At 38.6% G+C, this 18956-nt stretch overlaps 1 protein-coding gene across 6 annotated transcripts in view; it reads right to left on the bottom strand.

The window, feature by feature from the left end:
- LOC104607768 (plant/protein (DUF810)) overlaps window positions 1-18956 on the bottom strand; it is a 156969-nt gene that overhangs the window by 43163 nt on the left and 94850 nt on the right. For all 6 annotated transcript variants that reach the window (XM_088891194.1, XM_088891198.1, XM_088891197.1 and 3 more), the window contains one exon: window positions 7684-7862. In XM_088891194.1, the coding sequence (XP_088747320.1) occupies window positions 7684-7862 (179 nt within the window). The remainder of the gene's footprint in view (window positions 1-7683; window positions 7863-18956) is intronic.

Raw genomic sequence — 18956 nt, 5'->3', positions numbered from 1 at the left:
CCTTGTTAGTAGTTGATGTCTCACAATATCATAGTCAGGATTCAGACCAGCTAGGAATTCAAAAACCCTATTAGTTTCAACTTGATTTCTATAAGTCTGTGCATCCTTCTGACTTTCCCACTCAAGTGTTTCTAGGAGGTCAATTTCATGCCACATAGATTTCAAGGTAGACAAGTAAACCGAGACTGGTTTCTCTCCTTGCTTAAGGTTGTTAACCTCACACTTCAATTCATAAGTCCTAGCAACATTAAGGGGTTGGGAGTAAGTCTCTTTCATGACATCCCAAATTTCCTTGGCTGTTTTTGCCCACAAATAGTTCCGGCTGATATGTGGCTGCATAGAGTTGCATAGCCATGTCATAACCAAATAGTTTTCCTGAACCCATTTGGTATAAGTTTGGTCCTCCTTAGTTGGTTCTTTCACATCTCCCAACAAGTAGCTGAGTTTTCCTCTACCCCCAATGGCCATCATGGCCGATTGAGCCCATTCTAAGTAGTTTGATCCATCAAACTTCACAGTTGTAGTCTGAAAGGCATTCTCAGACATGTTACCAGAATTGCTAGTCCCAAAAACACCTTCCCCCTGATTCTTGAACTCCATTCTTGGTCAAGAATTAATAAAAAAACTTTTTTAAACTACTATAATAGAAAAACAGCACCCAAACAACTGATAACATCCGGCCTAGGTCTTCCAAAGAACAAAGAAAATAGAATTCTATATGAAACCATTTCAAAATCTGATCTGAAACCAACAACAGTTCTGAATTTTAGGGTTTTCTCTCAAAACCCTAAAGGAAAAGCACAGATTTTCCAGTCGCACCTCTCAGAATAGACCAAGATGATTTTTTTCAAAGTTATTCTCAAGGAAAAAACTTACTTTATGAAAGAAAATCTCTGGCCGCCACCTTTTGTCTGATGCGAAACCCTAATCTTGAGGATCCAAAGCCTTTTCTGATTCTTCCTGACTACTGGAACTCTCCTAGCCTTCTACAATCTTCTTAGTAGCAGCCGCACACTACCAGTAGCCTCCAAGAATCAGCCGATCCTCCTTCTTTGTTGAAAAACTTTTAAACCTAGGAGATTCTCATGTAGTCAATCTAATTAAACTAGCATAAGAGCTCCTAGGTCGGCTCTAATACCAAGTAGCCAATCAAGACTACAATCAGTCTTGAATTCAAAAGAAAAAGAATGAAGAAATTTCAGAAGAGAAGGAGAGAAGAGAAGCACACGAAGAGATTTTGGAAAGGAGAGAGGGTTGGTCTTGACATTAGCCGACCCACTCTTAATATTTATATATGTTAACTAATTGTAAAAGGGCCGAATTGCCCTTATTGCTTACAAGGCAAATAAACTAATAATAAAGCTGAAATAACAAACTGAAATAAGTACCAACTAACACTGACATAACTAATAGAAATATGCTGCCATACGAGCACAGTGGGGTCCACATCAGTGTTCTCTACAATTTCTAAGAAGAGCATTATATAGAGATTTAACAGAGAATCTTCCATTCCTACATTCCTTCCACCATCTAGAGTCAGGTAGCCGAGGATTCACCTCCACCTTGTGCAGATTCAACAGAAAACCCACACACTCGACCTCCCAATCCAATAATGGCCCTCTAAATTTTGGACACTACACCACCGACCCATTGCAAATCTTATAACACTGACAAACAGAAACCATCCCTCCTGGCATCCCTTATGATCCCAAAGCCACTCAATCCCTACTTGAGTCTCCCTACAAGTCCCTTCTACCACCGTCTTCCTCCCTTTGAGCCTCCTTCCACAACACCGCTTCAATGAAGGTTGCCCACCGGACCTGATAAAACATCTGATCTTCATAGATTTTAATCAACCTGGGAATTTCTTGAGGTTTTACTCCACTCACCTTAATCACATCCCAACGAAGATCAAAATCAAAGATGCTATCCAGATGGGATTACGGGTTGATGCAATGGATTCAAAAAGTTCTTGATTTCATAGGTGAAATGGGAGTCCAACGATCCAAATGATAACTTCGTGCTGGACGTCCAAACCTTGTGTTTGAGAATGGACACCATTTAGAGACTATCACATTACCTAAATCAAACATAAATTTTGTCAAGGCTACTTCCACATTGTCCTCCACCAGTTCCAATAGAGCCTTGCACCTGTCAAAAGGTGTGATTTTGGGAGTATCTTTTAAGCTCAAACCTTTGATCAATGCTCCAGCAACCTTTCTCCAGTCATGTGGTTCAAAATTTGTTTCCACCACAAATTTCCTTTGCCAATCCTCTTTCCCCTATTTGCTGCCATTTTGCAACTGCCAGCCCCATTTCCCCATGCCAAAGAAACTTCTGTAGAACCATTATCCGTGGGACTGAAAGACCTTCCATTCTTCTGGAAAATTAGCTGTTTTCTGAGCATCTTTGAGTATTGAATATGCCTTCTTTCTCCTATTTTTTGTTCTCTTTAAACTCCTATAAAACTCTTAGGATCTCCTTCCACCCTTCACTCTTTCTTCCTTCCAGGAAACAATCCACCTGTTTCTTTCCCTTCAAAAAAATAACAAACAAAAAAAAAAAACCATAGAAAATGATCAATCTCCCTTTTGTATTTTTCTTTCTTTCTGCACTAAAACTTCTACCCTCTTCTTGTTTTTGGCCCTTCCATTTTCAATTCCACTCTGATTGCAAAGCCCCTTCTACAAAATTTTGAACCACTATGTTGCTTCACTACCCACCAACATCACCATTGACATATTTGCTTCTTTAATCTTCAGAGTTACCTTTCTCATGATCACAATCCTCTAAGAGGAAAAAAAAACTCTTCACTTCTCGAGCAGTTTTTCAGCACCAAATCTCTTCACCTCTATCTTCAGGGTCTCCTCCACTATATATTTTATTTAGCTTGAGTAAACTAGATCTGGTTGAGTAAACTAGATATTGCCATGGGCTTGAGCCCTAAGCAGGAGACTATTCCTCCATAGAAACTAAAAAGTTGAAACAGTGAGTGTGCTTTCTTGGACTGATACTCTTTATGGAGTTATATGTTGTTTTTTAAAAGTGATGGAATCTCTCAACTCAGTCCTCCATGTTCCTCAGCTTGCTACTAACCTTTTGTCTATTTCAGTGTTTAAAAAGTACAAGGTGCAAGTGCTTTCTAGCACCCAAAAGAGCAAGGCGAAAGGTGAAGTGTGTGCCTTCTCACATTTTCCCAAACTAAAATGGATAAGAATAACATATAGAACATTTTCAAAGCAAAAATGTGGAGGTAAAAGAGAAAGCATGTAGTTCCTACGAAAGAGCTTCAAAGTTCAAACACTCAACAATCAAGCATGAGAAACTTTCAGTCTATTTATTTATCTTCCACTTTCATTACTATTGTAAGGGGTGGTTTTTTGTATGTTTCAGGAACAGGGGGTTTCCTGTAATTTTATTATTCCCAGGGACTTCTCTGTAATATTCATTGTTTTCTAATATAAAAGGGTCCGAGGTGGCCGCCTCTGATATGATAGATTATTCTTCTAATTTCTGACTTTTCCCCTTCTATTGACTTCGTTCCTCTCTTTCTCTTTGTTTTTCCTTGATAGACTACGTGGTAACAAAGCCTGTTTGACCAAGTGGTCTAGTGTTTGATACTCATTGCCCCCATTATAATTAATTAAATTTTAGCACAAGGTATGGGTGGGCCTGTGCTTGTTCATGCTTCAAGCCCAATGAGCTTTCATGTGAGGGGGCATGTTAGAGAATAAAGCTTATTCGGGGACCTCACCTAACAGCTTAAGCTTTTAGGTTGAATGGAGCCTCACTTAAACATGGCCATACCAAGGTGGAAGGCTATACTAATGCTGACTGGGCCGATCCTATCGATGATAGATGGTCTACCACTGGTTATTGAAGAAATAGTTGGTTAGCCACAAATGTGGGGTTCCATACCCACACTCAGGCTCTAGTGTGTGTGGTTTCATACCCACACCTAGTTGTTTCTAATTTCTTTTATTAGTAGTTTCTAATTTCTTTTATTAGTAGTTTCTAATTTCTTTTAATAGTTTCTAATTTATGTTATTAAAAGTTTCTAATTTCTGTTAAGTTGGGCAGGCTGGCCTTATTGTTTCTAATTTTTGTTTATTTCCAATTCTTGTAAGGATCCTAAGAGCTATAAATAAAGGAGTGTATGGGGCAGCAGATCATTCACTACTGAACCCCTTCTTTCTTTTCTCCTCTCTTCTCTCTCTCTCTCTCTCTCTTCTTCTCTTCAAACCTGTAATACAGTAAACGGTTCTTCTTTCAAGTGTTATTGCACTTTTGTAGGAGGAAATTAGGTCTCTTGGAGGAGTAAGAAACAGTATACAATAGCGAAGTCAAGTGCAGAAGCTGAGTATAGGGCTATGTCCCAGGGAATTTCTGAACTGTTGTGGTTGAAAAATCTTTTTTTTCTGAGTTGAGTGAGTGGGATTCAGATCCTATGTCATTATACTGTTCTCCATGAGCGAACCAAACACATTGAGTTCGATAGACACTTCATTTGTGAAAGAGTGAAAAGGGTTGAAATTTGTAGGGGGTTCCTGTAATTTTCTTTTTCACAGGGAACTCTCTGTAATATTCATTATTTTCTAATATAAAAGGGTAGATATGGCTGCCTCTGATATGAGACATTATTCTTCTAATTTCTGACTTTTCTTCTTCTCTTTTCTTGGTTTTCTTTGATAGATTACAATTACTTCAAGTAGCTATTCTGATGCAAAATATCTTGTACTCATAATCCTAGGAGATCAGCCCTCCACCTTTGTAGTGGCCCCTTGAGGCATGATGAAACTAAGTCCATGCGGGAGTTGGGGCAGTGCCCTTGACCAAAAGTTTTGGCCAGTGTATGTAAAGAGGTTGCAGACATGTTTTAGAATTCTAACATTAAATAATTACTAAGAATGAAAGTAAATTTTGCCTCTGTTATTAAGGCTCAGCTTGGAAAGAGTACAAATACAAATAGGTACAGAACAAATAGATATAAAATAATACAAAATACAAGGTTTTGCACTATACATATTTGTATTTATACTCCTTCCAAACTGAGCCTAAGTAACATTTAATACGAAAAGTAGCATTTATCTTGTGCATTAGCTGTTTATTTCTGTCAAATAAGCTAGCGTTTAAAAAGGAAATTCTACAGAAAGTGTCCTCAAGAATCCATGAACTTTCAGAATCCAAAATGTGTCTGACGTGGACATGTCATCCATTTAGCAGAATCCATGCAACATTAGTTTTTTCCAAGGAGTTACCTTTTTTATGTCTATCTCCTTTCCTTCTCATGTCTTTCATAATCTAGAGAGTTTCAGTGAAGAGAGTCGCCCCTTCTCTTTTCCTTTCCCTGTTCTTTTCCTTGACCTTGTTATTATTCCTACTAGTGCTTCCTCTATTGACTTTCTAGGCAACATCTTATAGGCATATACTCTATGTAAAAAAAGGTACAACAGGACAAAACTAGACCTATTGTGGGTTGACATTTTATTCCATAGGTCACTTGTGAGGAGGTCAGCTTACGATTTGTAAAACCAAACCAACACTTGGATGATTTGTTCCCTAAAGGAGTTGCAAAGCAGTGTTTTGAAGGCAATCTTAGCAAGCTGGGCATTATTTGAAGCAATCTTAGCTTGAGGAGGAATGTTGAGAACAAATCAATTTTGTATTCAATTTGGGGGTAGGTTTCTCACTTTTCTTTCAAATTATTTTTTCTCTCTTCCCATTCTCTTCCCTGTAAAACAGCTGCAGCAGATCCAATCTATCAAAGCAAACCAATATAACATATAAAACAATATAGTGGACTTATGGGAGAAATCAGTGTTTTCTAAGTCTTCTCTTTCTATACAAGTTTGAACTCTTCTACAACAACCCCTTTTCCCCAGCACAAAGATTGAATTCCTTTTATTAATAGCCAATCTTCAAGTGATTTCTCTAGCCTGGATAGCAGCCTCAGAGAAGTTCTTAGTAAGATAAACTGATCAGAAGGGTGTATGATGCTGGAACATGACAATTGCGTTCTCTGCTTAGAAGTCACAGAATCTTTGAATCATCATTTTCTGCCCAGCAAAACATACTCTAAACTGTGGGAGCATCCAGCATCAGTGGAAGCTTTTATACATGCTTGGTTAACTTGTCAAACCAGCTTTCAATAATATGATCTAAAATCAGCAATAAACTGAAAAATAAAGTAGCACTAAACAGAGAAAAGAGAAGGCAGAATCAAGGAAGCTTCTGTGTTGTCCACTATCTTATATAATAACTGCTAAAATAATGGGAAACTTACATAGATACCCTGGCGGAGTGGCAGCAATAAAAAGCTAAAAATAAAGGCCTAAAACCCAATAAGAATGAAGGTCCACTAAAGAAAACAAAAGATAACCCAAACACCTATAACTAATTACAAGTCCATTATGTCAACAGGTTCCTAAGAGGATTAAATGAAAGAAGCAGAATCATCTGGGGGACTATCCCCTTAGCCATGATTTGAACAATATGGGGTGCGAGGAGTGCATAGACCTTTGAAAACAACGTCAACTCTGAGGATAAGCTTCTAAGGAAGGTCAGATGTACTTTGTGTTCATGGTTTCAGTTAATAGCAAGTTCAGGGGGGTTCCTTTGGATTCACTCTTTAGTGTGAATAATATTTTTGCACAATCTCATGTATGTTTCTTTTTGCACATTTCCATTGTACATTGCCTTGGTGTACATGGGTGCTTATGCATCTTTGATCTTTAAATGATCCTTATTGATTGAAGATTTAATATTAATGTCATAATACTCCAAAAATTGCACCTTAACTACTAGTCTTCCACCAAAAATCCATCATATGATGTACTTCTAGAAATCAGAAGAATCTCCCTTCATTCAACTCAACTCAAAAAGGTCTTGTGTCAACTATATGAGGTCATCCACATGAATCCTATCCTGCCATTCAACTCTTTTCAGTGCCATATCCATTATAAAAATATGGACCCTAAAATCAATATTTTTGATAGATTGGCCCTAAAATCAATTCTTACTACTTCAGTTCAACCCATGTCCTCTAGGCCTGCCTATAGTTCTTCCTGACCCCTAGCTTGCAATAAGTCACTTTAAACTGATGCTATAGATGATCTTCTATCCACATGTCCCTTCAGTTATGGTTTGAGAAATTAAGAGTGCCCTATTTGGTATACAAGCAGTGTTTAATTGCAAATTCCATGGGACAATCACAGTTCAAATGAATGCTTAAAATTCAAAATATTAACATAACACATAAAACCAACATTGATATACCAAAAAAGAATCATTCAATTTTTACCTTGCTTGCATCAGTTTCCTAGATTTTTTGGTAAATACATGCGAGGAAATACATAGTGCAGGTCATACATACAACCTATTTTATAAACCAAAATTTTATTATAAAATCTGAGAGAGATTAAAGATAACAACTGAGAAAAACATTACATATGAACTAGTGGATGCTCCCAAGTTTCACAAATATACCACCATTCCAGTGCATCAGTTCCAAATTGAGTTTTCAGACATGGATTGTTTCATAGTAAAATGAGCTAGTAAAAGGCTTGGTGGACTTCAAAGTGACAAAAGCATCACATAAATGACAAGGATGCAATATTTCCAATTTCTTGAAGATAACAAAATTAAATGGAATATATATAAGATAAAGTGAAAAAGTGAACTCACATGAAGAGTATTTAATTGAACACAAAGTTTTGGTGTTGTCGTCACATTAATCTCAGTAGACCTTCTCTCATCAAGCAATCTAGGATCAAATATTTCCTTCTTTACAAAAGCCTTAATTCCAACTTCTTTCTTGTACCGTGTAAGAACAGGCACAGGTGGAATCAAATCTTCTTTGTTAACTGCAAGATCCCAGTTACATCTTAAGGTCTAGCTTTTGGAAATATAAGTAGAGAAGATAACTCTGAGAACAATGTGCTGAGAAATGTTGTTTTGGAAAAACATAAGAAGATGAACAAACAAGGAATATTGAATTCTTTTGGAATTAAACTGACATAAAAAACAAAGAAAAGAATAAAAATACAGTGATGGAGCCAGGAATTTTCTTTTGTTTTTTTTTTGGGTGGGGGCAAGTTATATAACTTTTTTCACTTATGGTAATGAAAAAGTTATATTAAGTGAATTATATTAAATTGTATTATAGAGATTCACAACATAAACATGAGGGAGGGAGGGAAGGAACTCACAGGATTACTTTTCCCTTGGTCTGCCTTCTTGGCAAAAACAAGAAAATGAGAGAGGGAATAGAGGAGGTATGGTTTGGAGAGAAATAGGGTGGGAGGGGATTGGGTCTATTATAGCTGTTTTTGAATGAAAAATTGAAGACTAAGATTCACTCACCAAGAGAAGGGAGGGAGGACTCTAAACTAAATTGGAGGATACTCAAGTTAGGGTCTAGGGGCTTGCCTCAATCAACAAACACACTAAAATATCAATAATTATGAGTTAATGTATCCTCTTTAATGAAAAATAAGAAAAAAAAATCCTCAAAACAACAATCTAGTAGAAGACAAGATTCCCTCACCAAAATCTATGGAAGAACAAGGGCAGATAAATTGTACTCTCTATAGCTGTCAACTACGGAGAAAATAACTTTAAATCTTTGTTAATTGAACCAAAAAACTTAACAGTTACAATCAGTGTTTAGGAAAGCAGACAGGACCAGCAGTTGGACCAGTTGAATTGTGACCCAGGTCCCTAACCAGTTCAATCATACCCTAAGAACTGGAACTCATGTAAAACCAGTCAAAACCGGCTGACTGGCCAGTTTAACCAGAGGACTGGTAAACTGCTCCTGGTTTTATATAACTGCGCGGGTCACTAAATGATGGAATTTTTAAAATGCTAATGGCATTCCTTTATTCATGAAATGAGAATTGAGTGGTGCTTGTATTGGTTATACTTTAATGCTTTTGTATGGGGCTAACTGCATGGAGCAATTGTATTAGTGAAATACAAGGTTTTAAATATATTCCTTTCCAGCTTTGTCAAACCTGCTATATCCTTCCCCTTGGACAGTCATAATCTCCCAGCCTCTCGAATTTTGCATCACAGATTTCTCTTGTCGCCAATGGAGCTTCTTGATATTTATTCACCTTGTAATAAAGTAGTGTCTAGGACTTCAGCCTCTTGGTGATCCAATCCATTTGCACCCCTAGTTTGGTGCCTCTAGTCCAAACTGAGCGGCTAGGATTGCTGGTTCAGGTCGGTTCTGCATATCACCCTTCCTTACTGATGGTATAGTCATTTTATGACTCAATTCCCTTTTCTTCCACCCTATCTATCCAGAATCCTCTAAACGAGAGTCATTTTATCACTCAATCCAAACTGAATTTAAGAGTGATTCTTAAATTTTATGAAATGCTTGCAGGTCAAAGGATCAATCTAAAGAAGAGTGTAATGATTGGGGTGGGTGATACCCCAGATGCCTTGTTGGAGGGTTGTTCTTCAGTTTTGGGTTGCTTAGTGGGGGAGTTCCCTTTTACTTATTTGGGTCTCCCCATAGGAGCAAAAGCTTTGACATCATCTACTTGGTAGTTCTTGATAGCATTGATCAAAAACTAGCAGGATGGAAGGGGAGGTACCTCTCTTTTGGTGGAAGGATTACTCTTATTAAGAGTGTTCTGTCCAACCTACCGGTTTATTACCTCTCACTTTTAAAGGCCCCCTCTAATGTGATAAATTCAATTGAAAAATTGCAGGAGTTTGTGTGGGGAGTTGAAGGGATGGAGAAGAAATTTCACTTAATTAAGGGGGATAAAGTATGCAAGGAAAAAAAGATGGGGGATTAGGGATAAGGAAATTGAAGTTTTTTAATAAAGCCCTTTTAGGAAAATGGTTATGGAGAGGGAGGCACTCGGGAGAAGGATGGTGGCTTGCAAATATGGAGTTATTGGTTTCAGGTGGGACCCTAAAGAAGTGAAGACATCTTATGGGGTAAGTGTGTGGAAAGGAATTATAAGTTTCCAGTCAGCCTTCCTTAACTTGTTCCCTTTAGAGTTGGTGATGGATCAATAATTAAATTCTGGGAAGATGATTGATTAGGTATTGGAAAGCTATGTGATCATTGCCCCCACCTGTATAGGTTGGGTATGAAGAATAACTCCATTGTAGAGAATTTTGAGATTAATCAAGGTAGAGCAGTTTGGTGCCCAAAATTTAGGAGGTCTCTATTTGATTGGGAAATTCAAGAGTGTAGATCTTCTGGCAAAGTTATAATAAGTTGATCCTCATGTGGAAAGAAAAGATTCAAGATGGTGGAAAGAATCTAGAAATGGTTTATTCTCAGTCAAATCCTTCTATTAGTCCCTCTCAAGGTCTAGCGGAGATGTTTCGAGGCTGAAAGGCATTTGGGGAAACCCTATTCCTCCAAGGGTGGAAGTTTTTGCTTGGCTAGTGGCTTTGAGTAGTATTTTGACTTTGAATCATCTTCAAGATAGAGGTTTTCACTTAGCTAGCAGATGATACCTTTGTGAGAATGCTGAGGAGAATGTTTTTCATTTGCTGTTTGAGTGCCTTTTCTCCAAGTTCATTCGGGGCTTTTTCTTCAGGCTAGTCAAAGCTGGTGGGTGGTCTCCCAATTCGGTAGAGGAAATATTCTCTACATTGCCCAAGATAGCTAGAAATGACAAGGAAAAGATCACTTGGAGTTTCACTCCTGTAGTTTGCTAGTAACTTTGGAAAGAAAGGAATAGAAATTTTTTTTATGGGAAAGTTCGATCAAGGGAACATATAACACTTCTATGTCGCAAACGAATCATGGACTAGATTCTAATTCTCCCAGAGTTTGAAGGAATTACAAAGGAGGATCTTGGTGCTAGAATTTGGAACACCTTGCAGTTGGCATGATTGCTTGTTTTCCCTTTGTTTTTGTCTGATCTATGCTTCTTGTATGATCTATGTTTTTCTCTTTTTATGATTTCTCTTCTTTTATGCTTTCCTTTGTAGTGTTGTCTTCTAGTGATACCTCATCACTTCCAAAAGTACTTTTTTTACATAAATAAATTTTCTTTTCTTATTGATTACCAAAGAAAATCCTCTAAATGATTTGATCCATTTAAGTCCATGTGTTTTTCAAATTTGGATTTTCCCTCCTATTGAGTCCATGAAAACTTTTATGATGTGGCTAACCTTTATATTTATCATGCAAGGGTTCAAGTATCTTTCCCTCTCAACCTCTCAGTCATGTTTTGTTAGCTTCATATATCTCCTTGCACCCTCATGGCTATTCAATCAACAAGGTCATCTTCCCCAATGCCATTTGGTTCCTGACTATTGAACTCTTACCACTTCCATTTTTAGACTATCACCTCTCCTCCCCAAGGATTGGTTCTCCAAGGGATATCTCAACTCTTGTTTCCTTGTTACCTCCTCAGTGTTTTCCCCTTAGAGATACCACCAAACTAAAGCCTTGTTCATTGGTACAGCATCATTTAAATCCAATGACATCTTTGTCATCTCTAGCTTGATGTCTAGGTAAATGGTCACCATGAACATTCTGTTGCCAACAAATTTGTTGGCCATTTGAGGCAAGAAGCCTTTCCAGTGAACCTTCATCCACACCTGTTTTGTCAATTCATCCTGTCCATTATTGGGTCAAACACGAAGAATCCCCCACAAAGATCTCTTATACATCTCAGCACCACCTCACTCCATAGGTATAGTGGCAATCCAAATACTCCAGTTCTTGGATTTTTTGGTGGATTTCAGTCATAAAGAGAGTGATCTATGCTTTGGCATCAAAATTAGGAAGAACTAAATGTGGGGAAGAGTCCTAGTCAAGTTGGACACTTCATGTTTTATCTGATATTGGGTGCTTGGACCCTTTGGACTTCTCTAGGTTTTATATAGGGTGTGGTTTGGTTTCTGGCAATTTTTGAGCCTTCTGGAGTGATTGATTCACTTTTCTTTATGGTGAGAGAAGCTGGGAGAAGAGAGATTTCTCCCCAAATAGGTTTTTCTTCTTTCGGAAAGGTCAATTACCCTTGTGTGTGAGATCGATTTGATCTTGGATGCTTTCTACCTAGTTATTTTTTGTTTTTGAATTGTTTGAAGTTGAAATGGAGAGTTGAAGTACTGAGCAAAAGTCCATTGGTGAAATGGGTCAGGATGTAGTAGGTACTAGTGATTCTTTTAGGACTGGAATTATTACCACAGTAAAATAGGATGGTGCAAATTATTTAGAATGGGCACAATCATCCAAAATGGCCATTGGTGCTCCTGGGAAACTGAGGCACATCACTGGGAGGAGAAGAAACCTGATACAAATTCCTCCTGATAGTTATAGGAGAACTACATGGTTATGTCCTGGATGTGTAATTCTATGTCACCTCACATTGGCAAAAGATTTTTTTGTGGCCTAATACTGCAAAGAAGATTTGGGATGGAGTAACTAAGACCTATTCCCAGAAATAGAATGTCGCTAGAGCCTATCTATTAAGGAATCAACTTAATTATACAAAACAGGGAGATGGACCACTTGCTATGTACTTCTCCATGCTGAAAACACTTTGGTAGGAGATAGATCACTTAGAGATTGTGGTTTGGGAGAGTATGAAATATGCAACAACCTATCAGAAGTTGGTGGAGAAGAAAAAGGTCTTTGAGTTCTTGGCTGGACTGAATCTTGAATTTTATATTGCCAAGCAACATCCTTACTAGGGAAAAGAAGAAAAACAAGCCTTTTGAAAAGAAAGGACTGTTTAAAAAGTTGCAGAAAATCAAAAGAAAGTAGCAGAAATCAGGTTTCAAGAAGAGAGAAGAAGAAGAAGGTGGCGGCAACTAGGGTTCAGAGATAGAGATTTTCAAACATAACCTTCTCTCTTACACCCCTAATTCCATTTCATTAAGTTAAACTTTAATAATTTACAGAGAGGCCCCTAGTTGGGCAGAAAATTAAAAAACATAACACAAGAAAGAATAAAGCCCAAATTAAGACCCATTACAACAAAGAACATAAAAAATAAAGAAGTATAACAGCCTATGGGCCATTCGGCCCATCTCTACACTCCCCCTCAAGCTGAGCATAGATGTCAATCATGCCAAGCTTGCCAGTATCATGCTGAAGTTTAGCCTTGGGAATGCCCTTGGTGAGGAAATCAGCTCACTGTCCTTTAAAGGTGATGAAAGGTAGACACACTTCTCCAGAAGCCACTCTTTCTCGAATGAAGTGTTTGCCAACTTAAATATGTTTAGTTGTGTCATGTTGCACTAGGTCGTGAGCAATGTTGATGGTAGCCTGATTATCACAGTATAACATCATTGGGTTATCGGCTCAATACCTAGTTCCTCCACCAAGGATCTAAGCCACAGAAATTCAAAAACTCCATGAGCCATGGCTCTGTATTCAGCTTCGGCTGAAGATCGAGCAACAACTGATTGTTTCTTGCTTCTCCAAGAGACAATATTACCTGCCACCAAGCTACAGTACCCAGAGGTAGATCTTCTGTCATCTATGTTTCTAGCCCAATCAACATCTGTGTAGGCTTCAAGTTTCATATGGACATGCATAGCAAATAGAATTCCCTTTCCAGGGGAACCCTTCAAATAACACAAAATCCGCTCTGCTGCTGCCATGTGAGTATCCTTGGGAGCATGCATGAACTGACTAATGCAACTGATAGCATATACAATGTCTGGCTGAGTCATGCATAGATAGAGAAACTTTCCAAGTAGTCTCTACAAGACTCCCTTATCTTTCAACAATATTCCATCTGAAGCAGAGAGTTTATGGCTCATATCAATAGGAGTAGCAACTGGTCTAGCACCCATCTTCCCTGTTTCAAAGAGCAAATCAAGTACATACTTTCTCTGAGAGATAAGTATCCCATCCTTGGATCTGGAAACTTCTATACCAAGAAAGTATCTCAATTCCCCCAAATCTTTGATCTCAAACTCTGTATAAAGGAAAGATTTGAGATCATTAATCCTTGATACATCATTACCAGTCACAACAATGTCATCAACATACACAATCAAGTAAATGGCCAAGGATCCTCTCCTCTTCACAAAGAAGGTATGATCAGATTGTGTCTGTACATAGCCAAAGCTAACAAGGGCAGCCCTAAACCTTTCAAACCATGCTCTAGGGGACTGTTTAAGTCCATAAAGAGATTTCTTCAGCCTGCAGACCTTTCCTTTCATATTTGTTTCATACATCCTTGGAGGAAGGGACATATAGACCTCCTCATGTAACTCTCCATTCAGAAATGCGTTCTTTACATCTAGCTAATAAAATGGCCAGTTTGAGTGTGCAGCCAGAGATAGCAGAACTCTCACAGAAGTCATCTTGGCAACAGGGGAAAAGGTCTCCAAATAAAAACCCACTTACAGCCTACTGGATCCTTCCCTTCAGGCAAATCAACCACTTTCCAAGTGTCATTCTTGTGTAGGGCATCAATTTCTGTTCTCATAGCATCCCTCCATTCCGGAATAGTAAGAGCTTCTAACACAGACCTATGAATTGGGTTAGAAGCAACAAAAGAAAGGTAGGCAAAATATGAAGGAGAGAGAAAAATATAAGAGTGGTGTTTGGACATGCAATGTGCAGTACACTTCATTTTTCCTTTCCTAATAGCAATAGGGATATCAAGGTCTGGGAAGGATGGCTCCAAAGGGGTTGTATCAGTACATGTTGTCTCTTCCATGACTGGAAGTGCAAGAAGCTCATGTGTTGTAGGGAAAACAATCTGCTCATTTCTGGTTCTCTAACGTTGGTACAACCTGTGATTAAAAAGAGGACGAGGAGGTAAAGAAGGACGCATAGGAACACTGGAATGAGAGTGAAATGACTAATCCTCCCTTGACTCATTTGAAGGAGGAAGAGTCTTAGCAAAAGACTCAACTAGGACAGGTAGGGGAGGAGCAAACAACTGTGACAAATTCTCCCCCTTCGGACAATGCCTCTCCTGAGAAGAATCATAAAAGAAAGAGAGCTCATCAAAGGTGACATCCATTGAAACATACCAAGTGCCAGTCTTCGAATCAAAACAACAATAACCCTTTTGTGTGGGGGAATAACCAAGGAAGATACACTTGTGGGCTTTTTGGTTCAAATTTATGTCTCTGGACACTTATGATATGTACATAACAAGTGCAGCCAAAGACACGAAGAGGAATAGGAAAAAGATCCTTGTCCGGATGAAGAAGACCGAAGGGAAACTTAAACCCCAAAACCCTAGATGGCATATGGTTGATAAGGTAGGTTGCAGTGAGAACAACATCACCCCAAAATTTTGTAAGGACATGTGAGGTAAATAGAATAATTCTTGCAACTCCAACAATATGCCTATTTTTTCTTTCAGCAACTCCATTCTATTCTGGGGTCCTAGCACAAGAGCTTTGGTGAATAACCCCCAAATCAGTGAGATAGCAGGTCAGGTTTTTCTCAAAATATTTTGCATTGTCGGATCTGAAAATTTTAATTCTAGTATCAAACTGGGTTAGGACAAATTCATGGAATTGCCTCGCAAGTCTGGGAACTTCATCATGGGACTTCATAAAAAATATCCAAGTGAACCGAGAAAAGTCATCAATGAACAAGATAAAATATTTATAGCCACCCATAGAAGGAAAATGGTAAGGCCCCCACACATCAGAGTGCACAATATGAAAAGGAGATCTTTTATTACTCAGAGGATAATTGTTTCTACAATGTTTTGACAGTTCACACGACTCACAATGAAGACTGGACAGACTAATTCCCTTAAATAGTTCTAGGAATAAATGACTTAATGCAGAAAAAGAAAGATGACCCAAACAAAAATGACATAACATGACTCGACTAATGGACTCTGTAGATGTAGACCCAAAAGCAGCTTTTCCAGGTTGTTCATGGCTCTGTCCGGGAGTGTCCAACAGATATATTCCATTCACCTCATGGTCATTCCCAATCACTTTCTGAGACTCCAGATCCTGAAAAACATAGTAGGAAGGAAAGAAGGTTACATAGCAGTTCAATGACTTAGTTAGGCTACTTACAGATAACAAGTTTGTATTTAGCTTGGGTACATGAAGAGCAGAAGGAAATACTAAGGAATCTGTAGCCTTGATGGTTCCCTTGCCGGAGATAGGGGCAAGAGAGCCATCGACTAGGGTGATTTTGTCACGGCCAGGAAGTAAATCATAAGAAACAAACAAAGTGGAAAAGCTGGTTATATGATCAGAAGCACCAGAATCAATAATTCAAGGGATCCTACGATTACCTGAAATAGTTGCATGATTGGCAGAAGCCCGTATACCTGAATGAGCAAATGCAGAAGAGATTGAATTTCCTAGAGGGTTGGAAGAAGAGGCCACACCACATTTATCAAAAAAAAAAAGAAGAGGCCACACCCTCTAGGAGACTGATCATCCTCCCAAACTTCTCATATTCTGCCTTCATAGCTACTAACTACTCACTAGCCATCATCTATTCAGTTTGGCATCTATCACTATCTGGACCAGCAGCAATATTGGCACTCCCTACCTTCATATTATCAGACTTTTTTTGAAACCGAAGAAGAAGAAGCTCAAGATGCAATTTCCAACACTTGTTTTTAGTGTGTTTTGGCTTTTTACAGTACTCACAAATAATCTCTTTCTTCCCTGAGCTACTTGGAGTTCCAGCAACTCCCTTAGGTTTCACTCCCATATTAGCAAAGTGATCATTTAGACCAGCCCCTTGGACCTGGACCAGTCTTCTGCTTTCTTCACTACTTACCAAGGCATAGGCTTGAGATAGTGAAGCACTATCCTTGGATAAAATATTTTGCTTTGTGATGTCATACTCTAGATTCAGCCCTATCAAGATCTCAAACACCCTATTTCTCTCAACAAGTTTCCTGTAGGTCTCAGCATCATTAGTGGTGTCCCATACTCAGGATTCAGCCCTATCAAGATCTCAAACACCCTATTTCTCTCAACAAGTTTCCTGTAGGTCTCAACATCAATAGTGGTGTCCCATACTCAGGATTCAGCCTTATCAAATCTATTTCTTGCCATAAAGACGTCAGTGTTGAGAAATATACAGCTAATGGTTTCTCCCCCTGTTTCAAATTCTTCACGTCACTTCTTAGCTTGTAAACCCTGGCTACATTTAATTTCTGGGAATAGGTTTCAGCAACACTGTCCCAAATTTCCTTTGCTGAATTCATCCACAAATAGTGCTGACTAATTTGTGTTTGCATTGAGTTCACAAGACATCCAATAACAGTATAATTTTCTTGCATCCATTTTTCATATGATGGATCATCTTCCGAAGGAGCCTTCTTGCTCCCGTAGAAAAACCCCATTTGCCTCTACTGCAGATATGAATTTTTACTGATTGTGGCCAAGCCAAATAATTAGTTCCATCCAGCTTGACTGTGGTCACAGTTAGTAGAGAGTCTATCGAGGCTCCCGGAACCTGTCCGGATTCAGCAACATGCTTGTTTTCAACTTCTGAAGGGTTCATCTCCTTAAATACTTCGAAAATAACTTCTAACAACTTCGAATAACAACAAATAAACAGAACAAAAACTGTGTTGTGAGCCAACCTCTATGCAGCCGTACCAGCTACCTTCGTCACATCCAGAAGCCGGGAGAAACAGAGAAATCTCAGCCGCTCCTTATAGACTTCACAGAACACCAATCCACTTGATTCGATCTTCAAGATGAAGGATGAGAAGGCCTTCAGTCACTGAGCACCCAGGTCAAACTCCCTGTGGGGCCTGCAATCAGATTTCTCCAGAAAATTAGGGTTTCGAGCAACACACTTGAATCTGTCAGAAGGACGACAAAACCAGTCCCCTTCTCTCTAGAAACCACTAACAACTGGGCTGAAATAGGTTTCTTTAACTATTCATATGATTCAGTTCTCCATAAACACTGTGTATAGGAAAAAAAGAGGTGAAAAGAGGGAAAAACGAGCTGCTCTGATACCAAGAAGAAAAACAGCCTTTTGAAAATAAAGGATTGTTTAAAAAGTTGCAAAAAATCAAAAGAAAGTAGTAGAAATCAGGTTTCAAGAAGAGAGAAGAAGAAGAAGAAGGTGGCGGCAATTAGTGTTCAGAGAGAGATTTTCGAACATAACCTTCTCTCTTATACCCCTAATTCCATTTCATTATGTTAAACTTTAATAATTTACAGAGAGGCCCCTAGTTGGGTAGAAAATTAAAAAACATAACACAAGAAAGAATAAAGCCTAGATTAAGGCTCATTACAGCAAAGAACATAAAAAATAAAGAAGGATAAACAGCCTATGGGCCATTCGGCCCATCTTCTTTACAAGAAAGTTTGACTCTTTCTCAAGCCTATGGCTTTGTTTCTAGAGAGGAGAGCAGGAGCAATGTCATGTTGAGACCATCTAGGGTTGACTAGTCGGCTATGATTAGTACAATCAAACCTAAGCCAAATGAAGACAGGGGAGTAGTGAGATTAGGAGTGAGGATAAGGACTTGGTATCTAACAATTGTAAGAATCCTAAGCATACCAGAGACACTTGTTGGAAGCTCCACCCACATCTCATACCAACTCAAGTCAAGAACAAGAGGGGAAATGTAAATGTAGCAATTACAAAAGACTCTTCGGGACCTCTTACCCAAGCCAACTTGGAGTCCATTGTAGTAGCAACAGTTAGAACTAAATTAGATAAGTATGGACAGCTTATGAGTAAGAAGGATTTAGTTGATTCTAGTTCTTCGGATGGGCAACAGAGTGCAGGAGCTAGTCACACTACATTGCTCATACAAGTAGTTCTTATGCAGTTGCAAATTATGCATCTACCTTAGATAAGGAGGGACCTTCCTAGATTACAAATTCAGGAGCATCTAAGAACATGACCAATATATCTACCCTTTTTCAATTCTTACCAGTTGTGCTCTGGTAGAGACAGAGTCTCTACAACAGATGGTTGTCATATTCCCATTGCTAGAAAAAGAGATAGAGTGACTGATGACATTACTTTATCCTCTGTCTTA

The sequence above is a fragment of the Nelumbo nucifera genome, chromosome 7, assembly GCF_055504915.1.
Source record: "Nelumbo nucifera cultivar China Antique chromosome 7, China Antique-T2T, whole genome shotgun sequence".
NCBI classification, from domain to species: domain Eukaryota; kingdom Viridiplantae; phylum Streptophyta; class Magnoliopsida; order Proteales; family Nelumbonaceae; genus Nelumbo; species Nelumbo nucifera.
Note: the sequence above shows the minus strand (reverse complement) of the source record. Positions and strands in the feature narration are given on the sequence as shown.